Consider the following 22,869-nt stretch of genomic DNA (forward strand, 5'->3'; position numbering starts at 1 on the left):
TCATAATTAATTTTGCAAGGAATGCACCATGAATAAAGAATCTAAAATTCAAAAAAGAACCAATAAAAAAACGTATGGTGAGTTGGAAGATCTGTGGTATTTTTTGGTCAAACCACTTTTGATTTGCATAAACATATCTCAAGAATTAAGTCACCTGTTCAAAATCACATGACTGAGATAGAACATACAACAGTGCTTCTTATTGCCTGTACTGAGGTCCTGAAAAGAAGCAATCCTATTGTGGTAATTTCAAGATGTTTGAAACAGGATGCAGTTTACCTGAATGGGTGAGCATATGACGCTTTAGCTGATTAGCTGAAATAAATTTCTTCATACATTCTTGACAATCAAATATCTCATGTATCTGCAAAAAGATTTAGTTAACCTTTAAATGGACTGTTAAAACCTAATAAATGGCATGGAGCTCGTGTAAAAGTGCAAACATACGGATAGTTGCTACTGCAATGCTCACATTATGTTTATCACTCAGCCCAACTTTGTTCACTCTGTCACATACATTGAAAATACAACAGACATATGTTACCTAGTAAATACATCAGTAAAGAAAACGTCACTTTCACACTATTTAAGAATGAGATATAGCTTAGTTACTTTGAACTAACTGTAGACTCTGTAAAAAATACCTAGTATATAGTAACTCTTGTTATATACAAATGTCAACTTGGAAATATATAGTCTTTGGGTATACTATATCTTAAGCTACACTGAAATGACTGAATTTCTGTTCTCCTATGGCATGCCTAAACTGAGCTTATAATGAACAATTAAACTGAGCAATAAGATTGAAGACACAATAAAGAGTCTACCAGCAAAATGTCCAGGACAACATGTATTCCCTGCCAAAGTCTACCAGACCTGTAAAGAAAACGTACACCAATACTCACTCAAACATTTTCTTAAAATGTAAAGGGAAGGCACGCCACCAAATTCATTCCATGAAGTTAATATTAACATGGTATCTAAACTGGATAAGGACCCAGAAGAAAATTAGACCAATCTCCTTGATGATCAATCATGCAAAAATTCTCAAAACAGTTACCAACTGGAGGCAACAATACCTTAAAAAGATCATCCCCGAAGATCAAGGTGGTTTCATTCTAGGGATGTAAGACCAGCTCAGACAAACACAAATTAACAAATGTAATACACCACATAAACAGATACCAGTGACTCACACTTTTAACTGTTGCTACTCAAGATGCTGAGATCTGGAAGATCAAGGTTTGAATAAAGCCTAAGCAGAAACATCTGCAAGACTCTACCTCCAATTAACCAGCAAAAAGCAGAGGCATTGCTGGCGTGATAAGAGTACCGGTCCTGAGTAATCAAGCTGAACTAGCATGAGGTCCACTGACAAAAAAGAAAAGAAACAAAAAGAGCAACAATAGCAACTAAAAAAATACCTCATTTCCTTTTCTTTGAGTTCATTTCATAAAATATTATTTAATATGATCATATGCACAGAGCTAATGAGCCTTTGTCATCTGCTCCTGTGCATATCCTCCTTTGGCATCAATGTACTGATGCCTACAGACCTATGTAATTTATCATGACACAGTGTTTAAATATTAATCATTCAATGTGTTTACTTGTAGATTTATATGCACATTATAGCTATAACAAATGAGAAAAACAGTGCAACTTTACTTAATATAATTTTTTCCAAGTCTTTCCATTTCCTTATGAATGGCAAAATATCATTCTTTCTGATGGACAAGTAGAATTCATATATATATATGATATATAAATATATATATAAATGTGATATATGTGTATATATCACATTTTCCTGATCTATTCGTCCAATGGGAGACATCTGGGTTGATTCCATATCTTGGGTATGGTAAACAATGCAGCAATGAACATGATTGTGCTGATCACTTTAGTGTGGCATTGTTTGTGTTACATTGGCTAAATGTCCAGGAGTGAGATTGCTGGGTCACAGGGGTGCTTTATGTTCAGTATTTTGAGGAACCTCCTTAATACTTTCCAGAGTGGTTAAACCAGCTTACATTCCCACCAACAGTTGGCTGTATCTCTGCTGGGAACTTGTTATTATTAGTTTTCTTGATAATGGTCATTCTAACTAGGGTGAGGTGGAATCTCAACACTGTTTTGATTTGCATTTGATTTTCCAGAGATGATGAGCACTTCTTCATGTGTCTACTGGCCATTCTTTTTCATCTCAGAAATCTCTCTTTAAGTCTTCAACCCATTGGGTTGTTGAAGGTTTTTTTCTTAGTTGCTGTTATTGGCACTTTTGTTTTCTTTTCCTTTTGTCTTGTTTGTTAATTTGTGTTTGGAAGGCAGGGAGTGGCACAGAAAAAGTGGAATAAAGGTAAACAAATACTTCAACGGAACTCACTAGATACTAGGTGGAAAATGAACTGTACATCTTGTGGGTGGGGATGGGAGAGAGGGAAAGGGAGACATGGTTCAAAAGATTGTACTCGTGTAACTGTAACCCCTCTGTATATCACTGCTACAATAACAATATAAATGAATTTTTAAAAAGAAAGAAAGAGGGAAGGAAGGAGGGAGGGAGGGAGGAAGGAAGGGAGGGAGGGAGGGAGGGAGGAAGGAAGGAAGGAAGGAAGGAAGGAAGGAAGGAAGGAAGGGAGGGAGGGAGGGAGGGAGGGAGGAAGGAAGGAAGGAAGGAAGGAAGGAAGGAAGGAAGGAAGGAAGGAAGGAAGGAAGGAAGGAAGGAAGGAAGGAAGGAAACCCATCAGAAACCACCTAAAGGGATGAAGGTGATCAGGAGGCAGGAAAAGAATAGTTGGCTGTGCACTAGAATTCTGTAAGGACTTCCTGTAAAGGAACTGCAGTAGCTACACTAACACCTGAACAGTTCCGACAAGAGCAAAGCCTCTATGAAAAAATAAGATAAATACTACTGGTGGCTCATGCCTGTAGTCCTCATTACTTAGGAGGCTGAGCGCTGAGGATCATGCGTCAAAGCCAGCCCATGCAGGAAAGTCTGTGTGACTCTTATCTCCAATTAACTACCAGAAAACCAGAAGAGGAGCTGTGGTGCAAAGTGGTAGACTGTTAGCCTTAAGCAAAAGGAACTCAGGGACAGTGCCTAGGCCCTGAATTCAAGCCCCACAATGGACAAAACACAGACAGATAGACAGACAGACAGACAGACACACACACACACACACACACACACACACACACACACACACACGTTCCAAGGCTATTTAACGATCTTACTCAACCTAATAAAATCACCACTTAGAAATTAGAAGTTTCATGAAGTTTGCTGACATGAGGAACCCTGGCCCAGTGCTTGCTTATTCTATTATTTCCCCCGAAGGTCAGAATCACTGAGCCCGGGGAAGAACACTTGAGAAACACCAAACAATATTTACCACCTCATAAGCTACAAGATAAACCATGCACATGGCTGGATTTACTACTACATGAAACAAGTTTTGTGTTCTGTCAAATTAAATTGTAATATGTGTATCTTACAAAATTAAGAAAAGTGAGGGGAGGGATGAGTTGGAAAGGTGGGGGATGGGAGAATGTTGAAAGGGGTGATACTGATCAAGATGCATTTTATTCAGAAACTGCTTTGCTGAATGGCAACTACTTAAAGATAACAAAAATAAATGAATATTTCTATACACATAGAGGTAAGATTCAATAAAATGAAACAAAAATAAAATGAAAATCAAAGTGAAATTTTCCTTTCAATAGTGCCATCCTCCCTTTCCTTTGTTATTTACTCACTAAAGATACATTTTCATGTACCTAGATATTTAAAAATGTATGATAGGAAATATTTCAGACCTTGTGATGATATAAATAAGTCTAAATTCGATTTTAATTCTATTTTTGTAAAAATTCTATTAACTAGTTCCTAATGTGATTAAATTTAATATTTTTCAGATGGTCTTTTCAGATCAAAACAGTAACAGTAATTTGTATACTTATTATAAATATTAAACTGAGGTTCTCCTAATATAATCACTTTCTACTAATACTTGGAAAAGTTTTTTAGGCTTTCAAAGTAGTATACACTTATCTGGTATGTCAGATTCACCTATAATAAGCATTTACTTTCAAAGCCAAAGGCCTTTTCCAGTACATAAGAAATACACAAAAGTAGATGGATGATTTATCTTGTTGATCTGTGTTTCCTGAGCAAATGCCAACTCAAAGAGCTTGAATCCAAAGTGGAGTAAAAGATTCAGCTAAACATGACAACTTCTATTGGGGGGTCTATCTGAACTAGCTTCAACTCACACACAATATTTTTCATGTTGTTTTGTTGTTTGTCAATCATGGAGCTTGAACTCAGGGCCTTGGTGCTGTCCCTGAGATTTTTTTGCTCAAGGCCAGTGGTCCACCACTTTGAACACTGCTCCACTCCCAGTTTTTGAGTGTTTGATTATAGAGATGAGTCTCATGGGGACTTTTCTGCCCAGGTTGGCTTTGAATTGTGATCCTAGGATCTCAGCCTCCTGAGTAGCTAGGTGAATATATCCTTCTATAGCTTACATTTCTGCATATTCATTTTATACTTATATTCATTCAAAGTTTATATTATAGAATGTTATTTATTGCTTAATGGAAAAACTCTGTCTTCATACACAAATCAATGGGTAGCTGGCGTGGCCGACACTACAGAAAGTTCATCTCCACACTAACCTTCTTGTGCTCCTGCAGGCGGGAGGCAGAGGAACACTTTTTATTGCACACTGGGCATATGAGTTTCTTCTTTGGATCTCCTACGATAGAAATGAAACAAATGATATGTATGCATGATCTGTGATAAGTTTTGCACAGCAGAGAATTCTATACTGCTCAGTGTTACACACAATTATTCGTTAAACTCAGCTAGACAGTGAGTTGTCTTTTAAACCCTTTTAGAGAGGTCTTCAGTTTGACACATTCCTTTTTACAAACATAAAATAAGTTTGTTAGTATTCTTATAGTAACATAGTATTAAAGGGGGAAAAAGAGTCAGGCATGGTTGCCCAGAGGTTGTAATCGCAGCTACTCAAGAGATGTAGATCAGCAAGAATATGTTTTGAGTCAAAAAGTTAGTGAGACTGCCTAAAACAAGTTAGGCATGCTGGTATGCCCCTATAATCCCAGCCGAACAAACTTTTTCCCTTTAAGCAATTCTATCTTATTTACATGAAACTCTCCCCCTCGCTTTTCTCAACAGGGAATATTTTCCCCCAAACATCTGAGTTCACAGAAAAATAAATTAATTAACTAAATAAAGAAAAGCTACAAATGAAGAGCTGAAATCATGTACCAAACTCAACAAACGTTGTCATTGTGACCCATGGCTAAAACACATCAAGATCTCAAAAAAAAAAATCATGTTCTACTACATAGGACCAAAAAAAAATAATAAAACAAAATATCTATTTATAAATTATTTCCTACAAAAATTACCACAAATTTTCTGAATCTATTATATTCTAATATCCAAGGCCAATTACAAGAAGCTTCACAAAGTACACGGGGTGTATGTACCGCATGGAAACCACATGCCCAGAAAGAAGGCCAGCGCTGCCAGAACCACAGCGCGCATCTGGAGTTTTACTTAGTTCAGCAAAGCTGACTTTAAAACTAACATGAAAGTTTTGTTACAATACATTGCAGACATAAATGGAGAAAATTAAGAACAGCATTTTAACCAGAACATCATTTTGTTTAAAAAAAAATGTAGGCAAGTCTATCAAAAAAAAAATCATGCTTGCCTCTACAATCATAGTATACTTTAAAGTTGGAAAATGCATTTTCCACCTATCGACCATGTGTTCGTTGAAGGAAGAAACAGAAAAGAACAATGCCAAGTTCCAGCGATGGGAACGAAGCTAAGGTTATTTCCTATAGGTCTACCTTCCACCACCCAGAATTCTGATTAGTCCACCCTTAGTGTGGGGCTCAATGGGTCTCTGTAATCTTATGATTATTACACTTGATTTTGTTGTAGATGATGAACAAACCTAGGGTTCATATGCTGGGTACCAATTAATCTGCTCCTCTGACCTTGAGAAAAAAACAAGGAAAAAAAAGCCCACCTTTCCCCTTATCCTGAGGAGAATTTCTCTCTTTCTAGAAAGAAGCAAAGGGGAAAGTTGAACACATGGGTTGCACACATAATCAGGACATGCACAAAGCAAGCACAGCTTCAAGCGCTTCAACCCCTTCAAGGCACATACACAAGATGTTAAAGGTGGGTAACACTGTCCACAAAGAAATGCACTCTTTACCTGACTTCAGCAACTATAACAATTGTGCGCATCATCTTTATAATAACAATACAATTTTTTAGGAAGTCAAAAGTAAACTCTGACAATAGAGTCATTGGTTCAAGCCAGTGCAAAAGATTTATCTCGAACTAAGTCCATTTACTAATGGTCTTCAAAGAACTGAGACGATAAACTAAGTGACAATCCAATTTAATACTGGTTTTGTTCTTTAGCTCAACTATTAGGCGGAATTCCAGTGATTACCAGCTGTACTAAATCCAAATGTCAATTTGGATTAAAATGATATTCAACTCCCAAGTCAAAAATGTAGTGAGGAATTTTCTCTACTTTTGTAGACATATACATGTTAAAAGAAGTGAATTTTCCAGTAGTAGCTCCCTTAATAGTTTTAAGATACAGCTAAAATAGCCCATTTCAACCATTTATAGACAAAATTTCACAGTGAAACATGAAAACTGTTAACACATCATTCTTCATGGGTGCAAACACTATGCTCAACTTATGGATTCTGCTTAGTGTCCAGTTAGGATTAACTCAGAAATGGGAAAATGGCGAAGGCTGCTGAAATCAACTTGAAAAATATCATTCAGTATAAGAAAAAGAAACAAAGAAAAAAAAAAAAACCTTCCACATATGGGTGAAACACAATGGAAAAAAGCCTGTTCTCCTCTCAGGAGTGAGAATGAAAAGCAGATTACAAGCCACGTTCCCACGACATACCAGCATGGACATTTTCCTGGTGTCTTTTCAGGGCATCTTTGCTCTTCAGTCTCTTCCCACAGCTGTCCGCTTTGCACACAAACCTGGCACTGCCCGGACAAGCCTCCTGGTGCTGCTCAAAACTGCAAGGCAAGCAGTGAGAGGGGAGGAAGGAGAGAGGCTGGGCATGTGTGTGCAGCACACACAGCACGGCAGGCTCTGTCACAAGCACCCAGGGCTGCGCTCCTTCCGGAGTTCCAGGCCAAACTCATGCGTTTTACACAGGTGAAAGACAAAGCATTCCATGCCATCAGTCACATGCAAAAAATAAACCACCCAAGAGTACGTAACAGTCATTTCAAAACTCAGACACAAAACCTCAGCGCTGAACTGAAGGAGGAATTGCAAACGGAACACTGAAAGCTTCGTGATGAATGCTTCGGGCTGCTTTTCACTGTGCAGTGTAGGACACTAAGAGGAAATGGGGGAAAAGAAAAAAACAAAAAACAGAACTCTAAGACAAAGCACATGAGAACATGCTAACTCCACGCAAAGTCATGTCACAACCCTCTTCACGCTGTCTTTTGCCTTTGGAAATGTTTAATAGCAATTCATTTATCCACATGCTCCATGTCAGTGAGGGTATTTCTCAAAGGAAGTATATAATACTCTATGCAGCAAAACTAGACTGAGGATAGAAAGTCTATTTGCAAACACGCATGGCCCTTGTGGGGCCTCTTTCTAGCTGGGCACCAGTGGCTCACACCTGTAGTCCTAGCTTCTCCAGACACTGGAGGATAGAGATGAGAAGCCTGAGACGTCTCAGCGATTCCATCTCCACTGAGCCAGTCAGTAGTGGCCAACTGGAGACGCGGCTCACGTGGTATAGCACCAGCTGAGAGCCAAAACGTGGAGGAAGTGTGAGGCCCTGAGTTCAAACTTCGGAACTGCCAACAAACTAAATAAAGAAAAATAAAACTATTATAAAATCCCTAAATATCTAATTTCCTAATGTTATACAAGTTTGACTTTTTAAATATTTTTTAAGTCTGTGCTGGAATTTTTACTTTGAAAATTTATAAGCAAAACCTGGTGTACATAATACATGGAAATAATCTTAATACGAAACAACATATATTAGAATTTTACATGGGTGAAACCAAGGAACATTAAGACTGTGGCAAAATCTTCTTATATTAAGGTAACGAACACAATCTTATTAAATACTTAAATGAACAGGTAACAAATTTTATGTTGTTAAATTAACAAGAGTATAGAAACATGGGTAGAAACATTTAATTCATCCCACTGTCATAATTTTACCTGACCATGTTTACACTACTCCCCCAAAGGTCTATTAAATAAAACAGGCTCCTCAAAAAAGCTATGAATTCTTCCTGCCACTTCTTAAACTTTTCTGTAATTGATTCCCAAGTCTGTAACACATGGAAACTTCACCTATCACTTCAAAGCACTGCTTGATGCAGAACTCAATTCCAGGTAAGTGTGGATCCACTTCAGATTGATTTTTATTGACACGTTACCACATTAAGACTGACTAGAATAGTGTTTCCCTACTAATTTCAAAACTCAGAATTTTTAATAGTGAGCACAGTACAGTCAGAAGAGATGAGTTAATACCAATGCAGACTTCTCTGTGTGTGTGTCTCTCTCTCATACACACACATACACACACGCACGTGCACACATGCACACACACACAGATGAAAAACTATGAGTCTAGCTAGCTAAGTGTTAGCTTATGGTTTGCACGATAGGCTTTGATATACGCACTGTCTTTGCAAAGCTTGCTTGACTGGGAATCTCTTCCCACAGTCCTTGCATTTCACTTCTTTCTCCTCTGCAGGCCTCTGGTGCAGTATGTGAGCGTGCTGGGCAAGGACGTCCTCACTGGGGAAGCTCAGCTCGCACTGGGGACAGGCGTGCCCCTCTTCACAGCCCCAATGATCTGTATATGAAGAAGGAAGCGTGCTATAGCACAGATCCACAGCCAGCAACTGCCAGCTCCACCCTGACTTTAAAATCAGATTCACTGTTTTAATGCTGAAAATTTGTATTAACTTCCATTACAAAATAAAAAAAGAAAGTGTTTCCAAACAGAAATCCACTATATTAAAAATCTTTCACTAATGTTTCACAAAGTGAACACAAAATCAATTTCAATGTTGTGTGTGTGTGCACACACGTGTGCAAGCACATGCGCGCCTTGAACTCAGAGCCTGGGTGCTATCTCTGAGCCACAGCTCCACTTTGGCTTTGTGGTGGTGAACTGGAGATAAGAGTCTCACAGACTTTCCTGCCCAGGCTGGCTTCAAACTCGATCCTCAGATCTCAGCCTCCTGAGTAGCTGGGATGACAGATGAGAACCCTTAGCACTCAGACAATTTGCATTTTTAATTGACCCATCTATTCTTTCTTCTGTTGGGGTTTTTGTTTCTTTGCTTTCATAAATGGGTCTAAGAGTTCTAAAATGGTGCTCACAGCTCACTTTGGTAATCCTAGCTACTCGGGAAGCTTATAGTCTGAGGACCATGGTTCAAAGTTAGCGCAGGCTAAAAAATTTTTTTAAAAATAAGTAAAATCCCCAAACTCTATCTCCAGTCAACCAGCAAAGAAGCCAAACTAGAGATATGGCTTATGTGTACAATGTCAGCCAATAGCAAAAATACCAAGCAAGAGCTCAAGGCCCCGAGTTCAAGCCCCAGTTATGATGCATGCACAAACACACACTCTGGGTTCTTATGTTTCAGAAAATCTTTTACGTTTCTACTTACTCTTTTTACAAAGAAAATGGAATACATTATTTCGATAACCAAAAAAAAATGTTCTGGGCACTAAATGGTAAGTTGAAAACTTACTTTTAAATTAAAATAATGGATATAACAGTGACACGTGTTGGAAGTAACAGAGAAAAAAATTAAGTAAAATAGAAGAGATAATTGCTATCATCCCAAATCTGATGTTTTGAAGAGTATAATGCATATTGGGAAAACAGAATAGACTAAACCTGTTCTTAAATCATCCAACCAAAAACAAAACAACAAAAACCATAGCTAGAATACAAGATTCCTATGAAAAACACTATAATCACTGCAACAAGTAAAACCAATGTCACAACTGAATTGAAAAATGCAATCCAGTAAGTATCAGGGCTCAGGCACCCTCTAAATCCCTCAATTCACAGGCTGAAACCTAAGCCCCGAAGGCAAAGTACGAAGAACTGAGAACTTTAGTGGTCTCAGTGTGGTCCTGAAGCCTCTGCCCTCACCCACTGGTGATCACTGTCCTGCAGAGATGTGCATCTGTCCTTCCACGCCCTTCCCTCATTTGAGGACACATCTGAGGAAAACTATCGAAGGAGAACAGGCCTTCACCTGACACCGAAAGTGACGGCACCTCACCTAGTTCCACAGACTCCAGAAATCTCAACAAAAGATCTTCGGGTCTTTATAAATTTACTCAAGCCTATTAGAGCAATAAAACATTATTCCTATTTCTCTCAAGCTTCCTTCAGGTATAAAACATGAGATAACAGAAACGAGGTCCTAAAGTAATTGCTCCTTCCACAACTGTGGACAAGCAAGTGACATCTAGCTCTTCGGAGGCAGGATTAAATGAATAAGCAGGTCTGACCTAGGGTCATCATAGGTTTTCCTTTACAAACCCGGACAAACTCACAACACTATCCAGAAGTTCTAGGATCCCAGAGGATCTCAAATAAGGCTGAAGGTTGGAAATCAGGGTTGGGCTTTACCTCTTCTCCAACCTTTTCCCACAAGAGTTAGGGACTCACTAAGTGTTTTAGGAGTAACAAATGAAAATCTCCACTGTCTATCATCTAACTAGAAAGCTAAGGGGTCCACAAACTCTCCCCTTGACAATGCAACCAGCCCTGACCTTACTTGTCCTACAGAGTCTTTCTGCTACCTCTCTCCAAAGTGCTTCTCGAGCTAGTCAGAAGAGCACAGCGCATGACAAAAACACTATCCTATCAACAACACACTACAGTGCAGCTAAAATTCTAATAGTGCAAGCACGACTGCTTCCACAACTTCCTTCTCTCAGCTCTCCGATGATCTGATCCACACAGCACCTTTCCTGCCAGCTGCAGGCTGTGCAGCCGTATTCTCCTCTTCCTCTTCGCTTGTCACTGACACAATCTGTGGGTCGTCCTCCTCCGCTTCCATGTCGCTGTCCAGGTAGCCAATCAGAAGTTCTGTGTCTGTTTCTATGTCCTCAAGTGCCAAGTAGAAAATGTTCTCTCCTTCCTGAAATGGAAGTTGAAACAAAACCCTGAGCCACTCACTATTTCCTGAGAGCAATGACAAAATCATTGTAAGATATCCTCAAGTATCATGCAAAGTTATCATCATAGTTTTTGTTTGGGGCTTTTTTTTTCTTCAGTATCTCCCACTGATACAGACAGTGACCAGTAAAAAATGTTTTGTTTTGTTTTTTTTTTATAAAAAGGATGATGATTAGGGCTGGGGATATGGCCTAGTGGCAAGAGTGCTTGCCTCATATACATGAAGCCCTGGGATCAATTCCCCAGCACCATGTATACAGAAAATGGCCAGAAGTGGCGCTGTGGCTCAAGTGGCAGAGTGCTAGCCTTGAGCAAAAAGAAGCCAGGGACAGTGCTCAGGCCCAGAGTCCAAGCACCAGGACGGGCCAAAAAAAAAAAAAATTGTACATGGTAATCCTGTTATTTGTGCTCTAGAGGAAAAAAAAATCAATCTAAAAAGGATGATGAATTTATATCTCTATCAGAAGAAACTGGGATAAACACCTAACTTTTAAATTAAGTCGGCAACATGAACTGGCCTTATACAAAAATAATACCTGCTGTGGAAAACTGTAAACGTTGTTTGTCAGGCAATGCTGTCAGACACACACACTCAGACAGCAATGAAATACGAATGATTCCATTATAAGTAATGTTAAATGTGACCATGGAATAGAAAAAACCTTTACATTCCAAAGCCAACAAGAAGAATGGCAAACAAATTATTTCCTTGGAAGAATTTCCAAAAGTCTGGGCCAAAAATTGCCAAAAAGAATAGACGTCTGGATAGTTCAATATATTTGTGAACCATCACTCACACACACACACACACAAACACACACACCCCTCATCTTTTGGCCTCTCAAAGCCCAGAAGAAGAAAATAAAACAAAGTTGACCATTACATTAACTGATTTTTTTGTTGCAAAACTGATAGAACAGCTTAATCAAAATAGGATTTTCAGTTGTTTTTTTAGCTGAAACCCAGCGGCTCATGCCTCTATAATCCTAGCTACTCAGGAGTCTGGGACCTGAAGGATTAAGTTTTGAAGCCAGCCTAGGCAGAAAGACCCATGAGACTCCATCTCCATTTAACTAGCTAAAAGCTGGGCTGGAGGTGTGACTCAATGGTACATTGCCAGCCTCAAGCAAGCAAGCCAAGTGAGCATAACACACTGAATTCAGCCCCTCGTATGAGAAAAAGAAAAAAAATAAGGTTTTGGACAACAAGGAAAGAATGCGGTAAAATAAGGGAAAAAGGTGAAGCCAAAAAAATGACAAAGGCATTTAAAACAACAAACAAGTAGAATCTATCAACTTCTTATTTCATTCATGTTAGTCAGGTCTTAGGAAAAAGAATGAAAGCTTCAAACAAATGCAAATAAAATGGAATGTTTTCAAAATCACCACAAAGAAACAGTTGAATACGATTCTGAAAAGTGGGTTCTACGTTAAATAAAATAGCCAACAAGCTTCCACTTGCTAGGCCTGCTATGGCTCACTGCGGGAGGCAGAGCCAGGCTCTCCCTGGGCAAACATCTCCTTTTACCGTGCTCCTTCCCCACCCCAACTGGGCCACTGCCTGCCCCAGACCAGCTCCTCCTGCCCATGCTAGCTGCTGGGATGATATCATGTACCTACAGTTTAAAATAAGCCAGGGATATCAGAAAAGGAAAGCCTCAAAATGCTTCTAAGGATGCTGAAAGCCAAGTGCTTTATGAGAGTCTACTCATATTATCTTAAAAATAATATACTTGTAGTCAGGCACTGATGGCTCCACCTGGAATCCTAGCTACTCAGGAGGCTGAGATCTGAGGATCATGGCAGGAAAGTCCCTGAGATGATTATCTCCAATTAACCACCAAAAAGTTGGAAGTGGAGCTGTGACTCAAGTAGTAGAGTGCTAGCCTTGAGTAAAAGGCTCAGGGACAGCATCCAGGCCCTGCATGCAAACCCCAGGACCATCCAAGAAATAAAAAGACTGCAAAGACTGCAATGCAGAAGTAAACCAATGTTTTGAGGTTTCCTATCATCAACTATCAATCCATTACTCTAGAGCTAACTTCTAGGACTCTCCCCATCAACCTAGCACCAGCATACCCAAGAAGTGTGTGCCTGATTTTCTAACCAAGAGGAGACCTGAAGGAGCTGGAACTGTAATGCGTCTGGATAATCCAGAGGCCAGGTATTATTTCTAGAATCAAAAGAAATAGCCAAAGCGTATACTCTCAGGAATCAGTAAATATTTCACGGTAGAAACTGTGTGCTCACACAGGGAAGGCAATGCTCTACTTCTGTTCAGCCCTCTATGAACCATGTAGCGTGGCCTTAGAGTGTTCCTTATCAGTTTTATACTGGGGATGACTTACTAAGCAAAGGAGTACATTTGATTTCTGTGAACTACAATGAGGCATTCAGTGATATATAAGTTGTCACAAAAGGCCAAAATGGTATAGTTTTAACTCTTTCTTGTAAGGCCTGAATAATATGTATTTTCACGTTTGTTCTGCTTTTTTATTACTTAGTAATAGACTTTCTAGAAGTATATATTAAAAATCACAAACTTTAATAGAATTAGTACATACCACCTTTACATACAACATGACACTGGCTCTACCTTTAATTTAAGCAGCTTATACCCATAGATTTTTAACATAAACATACATACAAAGATATATGTGTGCTATATAGTTTTAATATATATGTTATATGTATGTATTTATACATGTATAGCATAGTATAGATAGATAGATAGATGATGTGCACTTTAAATTTTGTAAGAATAAATGAAGCTACATCAGCATACCACACTCCAAAGTAGACAAATAGGTGTGGAATTAAGTCACATCTAGAAAGCTCCCAAAAGCATATCTACATTTACACTCTGTTGCTTGGAGAGGCAAACCCTGAGCTTGGCAAAAACAACCATGGTCATTTTGTTCCGGCCTCCACCTGTCTGCAAAACTAATAAAGCAAACAGATATGTAAGCTGTTATAAAATGGACAGCTGTTATCTCAAAAGGCCTAATTAACCACAGGAAAAGAAACTAAGAAAAAGCCACTGCTTTCATCTCTACACATTAGGGTGAATTAAGTAAAATGATCACTAAACAGCAGCTTTCAAAGTCAGAAAAATGCCCATTTTGTGAAGTGCAATATAATAAGATAGAACTTAGAGTGGGCATAAATCAACCGTAATATTTATTTGATTACTTCCCAGACATGTAGACATAGGTTAAAGTCTACAAAACTCCAAGTGAAAGGGAACCCTCATTCAGATCTGTGAATTCATCTTCCCTGAGGCTCTGTGCCTTCCATGCAATAAATCACCGCCTCTTACAGCACTCAGGGAGTCTCCTTGACCCATTCTCCGAGCTGTCATCTCTGACTTATTCTTGTGGGGGACGCAGCCATGATCAAGTGATTAAGCCAGGTTTTGAGGAACTGTGCCTCGATGGGCTCCACAGAACCCTCAGAATACGGCGCCCTCTGTGGCAGAGGTGCACCTTGGCTTTGCAAGTTACAATAACTGAATGGGGTCCAAACTGTAAGATAAATCGCATGCTTTCTTTTGAATGGTTTATTAATTCAGTGATGAAAGGTAGCACTTAATACTTAACCTCGTATTACTGACTTCATTCACTAGATGCAGGACTGTACAGTTTTCTTTGAGTAGAAATTTCCCTAGGAAACTCAACTCCCTCGAAAAAGACCTGAATGTGGATAATTCTAGTAATTCACTCTACTTTGTTGACAAACTTGACTAACACTTTTTTTTTTCTTTTTTATTGTCAAAATGATGCACAGAGAGGTTACAGTTTCATACGTTAGGCCCTGGGTACATTTCTTGTACTGTTTGTTACCACTGAAAACGATCTGATCCTCACCATCAGAGGCATCTCCAGTTTTGAAAGGACAAACAAAGCATTTCTTCCTTCATTCCACCCCAGAAGATAAACTAATCTCATCACGTAACAAGTGGTACAGCATGCTTACTCTGGGATGCCCAGATTTGGGGGAGGGGTTGTTTGTTTCATTGTGTTGGTCCTGGGGCTGTGAACTCAGGGTCTGGGCACTGTCCCTGAGCTTCTTTCGCTCAAGGCTAGGGTTCTACCACTTGGGCTCGACTTCTAGCTTTTTGGTGATTAATTGGAGATAAATGTCTCACAGACTTTACTGCCCAGGCTACATTAGAACTGTGATCGACAGCTCTCAGCTTCCTGAGTAGCTAAGATTATAGATGTGAGCCACCATTACCTGCTCAGATTTTAGTTTTAATGCTTGGAAACATGTGTATACACAGGATAGGTGGTATCATTTTCCCCTCTGGTAAACAAACATTTCTTTCATTATGTTTTGGCAAATAAAACTTCCTCAACTTTCTCTTTCTAACTTCTACCATACCTTTTAAATCTTATGGGCTTAAATTCAGTTAGTCTCAACTACTAATCTTGTGTTATTTAAGTATGTTAAGTAGGACATGGAAAATACCCTAGCATTTTCACCTGACAGCAGATACGTGTTTCCTGCCTTTGCTGTTTCCTCATCTGTCCGACTTCTCTCACCTCTCAGGAATTACTCTCTGCTAGTCCAGGGTGATACTGCAAATCAACATTTGATGTCCCTGGCTCCAAAGAGATGAAAATACTCAGACAGTAGACTGAAATGTGCACATGCATGCACACACGCACACACACACACACACACACACACTCCAAGTGCACACTTAGCTCTCTCTGAGAAACTCTTTGCCAAACAACTACACACACTCCCATAAAGCATAGGCCAGAGTTCAAGCGGAAGCATTTGCTTTCTATTATTTTAAAGAAACCAGATGGGCTCTTCTGCCCAATTGACCAAGCACCCTGGGCTTGGTATGCCAGGGGTGGGAGCTGGAGGGGAGGGGCCAGAGCAGCGAGGGCTCCCCAGGACCCCACAAGGAGCACGGTGCCAGGGGGGTCTGCAAAGCAGAGATGATGGATATTGGCTGCTCTTGAGAAACTGCATGTGCAGCCACAAGTCACCACAGAAGTAAATGCACCTAAGTGACTCCGTGAACATCTTGGGAAACTTGGGCTCCCACTACTGAGAACTTAAGAATAACTTACATGAAATCTCTTCATATGTTTTAATTTTATAACAATTTAAGTCAGATAATCAATATAATAGTAAATCGTATTAATAACAAGTGAAGTATTTAAGTTAAATATCCTTAAGTGTTTTATTTTCACGTTTTAAGTCAGATAATCAATATATAGTAAATGATTATGCTGAATAAACTTAATATGAAATATGAGATTCTGCACTCCCTCATAAAGAATAATCTCAGTTTCTGTTTTTGTTCTTTTTTTAATCAAAAAGTTGGATTCATTTATCTACTTATGTACTTAGTTATTGTTCCTTTTCTCCATCTCTCGCTTTATATATATATATATATATATATATATATATATTTTTTTTTTTTTTTTTTTTTTTTTTTTTTTTGGCCAGTCCTGGGGCTTGGACTCAGGGCCTGAGCACTGTCCCTGGCTTCTTTTTGCTCAAGGCTAGCACTCTGCCACTTGAGCCACAGCGCCACTTCTGGCCATTTTCTGTGTATGTGGTGCTGGGGAATCGAACCCAGGGCCTCATGTATATAAGGCAGGCACTCTAGCCACTAGGCCATATCCCCAGCCTATATATATTTTTTATTACCTTAAAATAGTGGTACAAAGGAGTTAACCTCCAAAAAATCAGTTTATGGGTGCAATGCATCTTGATCTATATCACCCCTTTCATCCTTCTCCCCTATCCTTCCCAAACCAACCCATCCCCTCAATTTTCTTAATTTCATAGGATATGCGTTGACTATTATGGCTGTATTCTCCTCCCGTCCTTTCTGCATTCCCCTACTCCCTCCCCTTGAGTTCTCCCCTCCACCCCCCCATGCCAGATTCCAGATATTCCTTTTATGAGATTGTGAATTCATTTCACTAACCATTTAAATTCAAAGCATATTATATGTATGCATGAAACTAGCGTAATGAAGCCACTGAAAATAAAATGTAAAATAAAGTGCAGTGGTAAAATTCAATGTATATCCTACAAAGGAAGAAAATTGAGGGAAAAGGTGGAATTGAGCAGGATGGAGAATGATGATGAAAGAGAAGACATTGATCAAGATGCACTGTATTCATAAATGCTTTGCTGAATGGTAACTCCTCTGTACAACTACTTAAAGATAATAAGTTTTAACGTAATATAAGATATAACTCTGTGATATACTGTAACAAAACTGTAAGGACAGAAGCTCCAAACCTAGTAAACTATAGTGACAGTAAAAATACTGGCTCATGTACATTGACAGGTGTGGGGCCAGATGGTTTACTTGACATTATCTCACTAAACATAATCATCCTAATATCCATTATCCAATAGCCACAGTCAAGTCATGCAGAGGAGCAAAGCTACAGTGGTTACTTTTACTTCTGTGAAGCTAGGCAGCAGATCACCTTTGTAGTGCCAGTAACTGCAGCTTTGAGCAGAGGGCCCAGAACCAGCACCTGCCAGGAAGCGATCATTTGAATGAGTAAGTAACTTGTCTGGCTCATGCTCTGTCTACTACTTAAAAACTTCCCTTCTTGCCAGGCATTGGTGGCCCAAGCCTATAATCTTAGCTATTCTGGAAGCTGAGATAGGAGGATCACAGTTTGAAGCCAGCCCAGGCAGGAAAATCTATAATATTCTTATCCCCAGTTAACCACCAAAAAGCCAGAAGTGGAGCTGTGGCTCAAGTCATAGAGCATGGGGCAAAAAAGCTCAGGGATAACACGGAGGCCTTGAGTTCAAGCCCCAGGAACAGCATACGCACACACACACACACACACACACACACACACACCAAAAAAAAACAAAACATGGCTTCCCTTCTTGCTTTTCTATAAACTGAGCTCAATTCTGTATTCTTGGCCCATCGCCACACACAGTAGCTTTTCCCCATTATTGACTGTTGTCCCCAGCCTTGAAGACCACTCTAGCCTTGAAGATGACCCTCAGTGAGGCCTCTTCCCCAGGACGCACCTCTTTCCGTAGTCCCCGCCACACTGCAACAGGTCGGGCCTGTTTCCCTGCCAGTACTGGAAAAAAACGAATATATGGTGTGCCATGATAGGAAGACTTTACCAAAGATGTAAGAATACCATCTCTGTCTGTCTCTATCAGTCTGTCTTTCTTGCTCTCACTTTTACTCATGCCCCTGTGCTCTCTCTCTCTCTCTCTCTCTCTCTCTCTCTCTCTCTCTCTCATCTCCAGGAGATGAAAGCCCCCATTGAGCTCTCAAGTAAGACCATAGGGTGAAGACCTGAGACTTCCCTCCAACAGTCACACCGAGGCTGCCCTAACTCAGCCTAACTCTACCCTGCTTGACTGCAATCTTATGAGAGGTCTGGAAGTGGAAGCCCAGAGCCGCAGCCCCTAATCTACCCAGAGCTATGCCCCTGAGTTCCCATCCTCAAAACTACAGGAAATAATGCTTACTACTTTAAGCTCCAAAAATTTAGGATAACTTTGCTGTACAATCCTTAGCATAATCTATTAAAAAATACAAGTTAAAGTCAGAAACATTTTAAACATTATAAAAAGCTTCTAGTTCTTCTACGTTTCTGTAGAGCTGGTGGCTCATACCTGTCACCTTAGCTACTCAGAAGGCTGAGATATGAGGATTATGGTTCATTCAAGCCAACCCAGGTAAGAAAGTCCAGTAAGACTCTTATCTGCATTAACCCCCAAAAAGTCAGAAGTGAAGGTGTGACTCAAGTGGTATTGTCATTATTGCTCATTTTCAAGAGCTTTACATAATTAACTTTACTACAGTTCAAACACATCAGCTGTTAGCAAAGATGAACCAAAAGGAGCCAACAGCACACAAGAGGCAATGACAGACAATGTTAGACAGAATCTTTACAGAAATGAGAAGCAGGTACAGTGTTTGGAAAGAATTTAGAAGGGGAGATGGAAACTTTCAAAAGTCAAAGAATATATGACATAAATAATTTGAAAACATAAACAATTTTGAAGACTTCCAGTGATTTCAAAACTATGTAAGAGCATCTTTGAAAAATATTTAATTAGTCTCAATTTTAAGGTGTTAGAACACAAATGTTAAGAGTGTGGACAGAGAGAATAGAATACCTGAGTTCAAATTCTACCTAACCTCTAACTGGCTCTATAGAATCAAAGTCCTTAGACAATATACTAAGGTATCAGCATTCCTATTTATCAACAGAAAATAATTATACTTCATAGCACCACAGTAAATACTAAATAAATATATAATTGCTTACCCATAGTAAGCATTCAATGTATTAGTTATCATCATCATCACTAAGGGTTAACAAATATTTCATTTTCTTTCCTATCTGTCACTAAGGATTAACATACATTTCTTTCTTTCCTATATGTTTCCCTAAATAGCTACTTGTCTTACCAATAATCTACAATCTAAATAACAATGTAAACTAATAAATAATAAATTTCTTTACATATGCCCACACATAGGGTTAACATTTAAAACAATATAGGTAGGCCTGCACTTTCACCTTATTTGTTTTAGTTAACAGATAAATGTATTCATCATATATCAAATGAGCTTCTGAAATATATATACTGTAAAATGTCTATATCTAGCTAATTAACAAAAATTATCTCACATAGTTATTAGGGTGATAACATTCAAAACATACCTTTTTTTGTCAGTCATGGGGCTTGAACTCAAGGCCTGAGCACTGTCCCTGAGCTCTTTTGTTCAAGGTTAGCATTCTATTACTTTGAGCCACAGCACCACTTCCAGTTTTCTGGTGGTTATTCGGTGATAAGAGTTTTACAGTCTTTTCTGCTTGGGATGACTCTGAATCATGATTCTTAGATCTCAGCGTCTTGACTAGGATTACAGGCATAATCCACCAGCAACTGGCTTTATTTTCATGCTAGATAACAGATATCTTGAACTTATGCTGTAATTAAACAATTTAATAATAGCAGCTTACATTAATAAAACACAAGAATGTCCTATTGCTAGAAGACAGCCTATTAAAGGAAAGATCTTTAAGCTACTTTAACTGCTATTTGTATGTTATTAAAGAAAAACAGGTAATTTTTCCTTACTATCTTTAACACACGGATGCCAAAACATATTGTAGACATATTGTTTTCATATACTTGGTAAGAAGTAACAGAAATATAGCAGAGCTAGAAGAAGCTGTGATACTGTGACCGAAGAAATGATATCTTCCTCTGATGCTTCTTTTTTTTTTTTTTTTTTTTTTTTGCCAGTCCTGGGCCTTGGACTCGTGGCCTGAGCACTGTCCCTGACTTCTTTTTGCTCAAGGCTAGCACTCTGCCACTTGAGCAACAGCGCCACTTCTGGCCATTTTGTATATATGTGGTGCTGGGGAATCAAACCCAGGGCTTTATGTATACAAGGCAAGCACTCTTGCCACTAGGCCATATTCCCAGCCCCTGATGCTTCTTTTTATTGTCGCTTGTTTACATCGCTGGCAGTATTTCTAATATGAAAGTTGTTTCTCTGCACATTTGATCACCCAGGTCTGCCATAGTAAAATTTCATATCCCCAGGAAAGTCCCCAGGGCAAGCTGCCTACAATGGTCTGTCCTCCCACAAAACAGGAAAAGGAGAGCCAACGACCTGTGGCAAAATAGCTCCTCTGGTATGGGAAGTATAAAATGGCATCAGAATCATAGGATGTTCTGTTGATGCCCAGCTTAAGATAGAAGCTCTTCTCAGCTCATGAAGTCCATCCTCACATCCTGACACGGTTTATGAAGTAAATAACAGCCCAAATTTAAGGACCCAAATGAGAAGGATATTTCTTTTTTTTTTTTTTTTTTTTTCTCAAATTTTTATTTTCAAACTGACGTACAGAGAGGTTACAGTATCATACGTTGGGCGTTGGATACATTTCTTGTACTGTTTGTTGCCTTGTCCCTCATGCCCCCCTCCCTCCCCCCCTTCCCTCCCCCCCGCCCAGTTGTTCAGTTCACTTACACCAAACAGTTTTGCAAGTATTGCTTTTGTAGTTATTTCTCTTTTTTTACCCCGTGTCTCTCGAATTTGGTATTCCCTTTGAATTTCCTACTTCCAATACCAGTAAACACGGTTTCCAATATACTCAGATAAGATTACAGAGATAGTGTAGGTACAAACATAGGAAGGTGATACAAAACATCATCAATAATAGAAACTACACATTCACATAGGACGTTGAAAGTAGTTATAACTGTGATATATCACTTGTTTCCATATCATGGAGTTCATTTCACTTAGCATCATCTTATGTGTTCCTAAGGGTATAGCTATTGGGCCTTGTGATGCTCTGCTATGGCTTGCCTAAACCTGTACTAATTATTCCCAATAAGGGAGGCCATAGAGTCCATGTTTCTTTGGGTCTGGCTCACTTCACTTAGTATAACTTTTTCCAAGTCCTTCCATTTCCTTACAAATGGAACAATGTCATTCTTTCTGATAGAGGCATAAAATTCCATTGTGTAAATGTACCACATTTTCCTGATCCATTCATCTATGGAGGGGCATCTGGGTTGGTTCCAGCTTCTCGCTATGACAAATTGTGCTGCGATGAACATTGTTGTGCTGGTGGCATTACTGTGATTTTGTTTGTGGTCTTTTGGATAGATACCCAACAGTGGGGCTGCTGGGTCATAGGGGAGTTCTATATTGAGCCTTCTGAGGAATCTCCATACTGCTTGCCAGAGTGGCTGAACCAGTTTACATTCCCACCAACAATGAAGTAGGGTTCCCTTTTGGCCACATCCCCTCCAACAATTGTTATTATTAGTTTTCTTGATATATGACATTCTTGCTGGGGTGAGATGGAATCTCAATGTTGTTTTGATTTGCATTTCCTTTATGGCCAGTGATGTAGAGCATTTTTTCATATGTCTATTGGCCATTCTCATTTCCTCATCAGAGAAGTTTCTTTGTAAGTCTTTAGCCCACTTGATGAGGGGGCTGTTGGTTCTTTGCAGTTTTGTTTTGGAAGAAGGTAATTTTTTTAGTTCTGCATATATTTTAGAGATGAGGCCTTTGTCTGTTGAATGTCCGGTAAAGATTTTCTCCCAGTCTGTGGGCTTTCTGTTTATCTTGAGAGCTATGTCCTTTGCCGTGCAGAAGCTCTGGAGTTTGATGCAATCCCATTTGTCCAACCTTTCTTTGATTTGTAGCCTTTCAGGGTCTTTGTTAAGGAAGTTCTGTCCTGTGCCAAGGAGCCCAAGTGTTTCTCCTACTCCTTCCTTTAGTGTCTTCAGGGTGCCTGTTTTGATTTCAAGGTCTTTAATCCATTTGGAATTGATTTTGGTGCAGGGTGATATATAAGGATCTAGTTTTAGTTTGTTGCATGTGTTGAGCCAGTTTTGCCAGCACCACTTGTTAAAGAGGCTATCTTTCTTCCATACTATTGTTTTAGCTCCTTTATCAAAGATTAAGTAGGCATAGTTCTGTGGGTTTAATTCTGGGTCTTCAATTCTGTTCCATTGGTCTTCAGGCCTGTTCCGGTGCCAATACCAAGCTGTTTTTATTACTATAGCTTTA

The 22,869-nt window shown here is 39.2% G+C and overlaps 1 protein-coding gene across 3 annotated transcripts in view; it reads right to left on the bottom strand.

Moving 5' to 3' along the window:
- The window catches only part of Prdm5 (PR/SET domain 5), a 134,291-nt gene that overhangs the window by 54,154 nt on the left and 57,268 nt on the right, over positions 1-22,869 (bottom strand). For 2 of the 3 annotated variants that reach the window (XM_048333511.1, XM_048333509.1), the window contains 6 exons: positions 11,077-11,251; positions 8,757-8,931; positions 7,341-7,433; positions 6,984-7,105; positions 4,681-4,760; positions 280-364 (listed from right to left, as the gene is read on the bottom strand). In XM_048333511.1, coding sequence (XP_048189468.1) covers positions 280-364; positions 4,681-4,760; positions 6,984-7,105; positions 7,341-7,433; positions 8,757-8,931; positions 11,077-11,251 — 730 coding nt within the window. The remainder of the gene's footprint in view (positions 1-279; positions 365-4,680; positions 4,761-6,983; positions 7,106-7,340; positions 7,434-8,756; positions 8,932-11,076; positions 11,252-22,869) is intronic. The other variant, XM_048333510.1, reaches the window with a different exon arrangement.

The sequence above is a fragment of the Perognathus longimembris genome, chromosome 24, assembly GCF_023159225.1.
Source record: "Perognathus longimembris pacificus isolate PPM17 chromosome 24, ASM2315922v1, whole genome shotgun sequence".
In the NCBI taxonomy this organism is placed as follows: domain Eukaryota; kingdom Metazoa; phylum Chordata; class Mammalia; order Rodentia; family Heteromyidae; genus Perognathus; species Perognathus longimembris.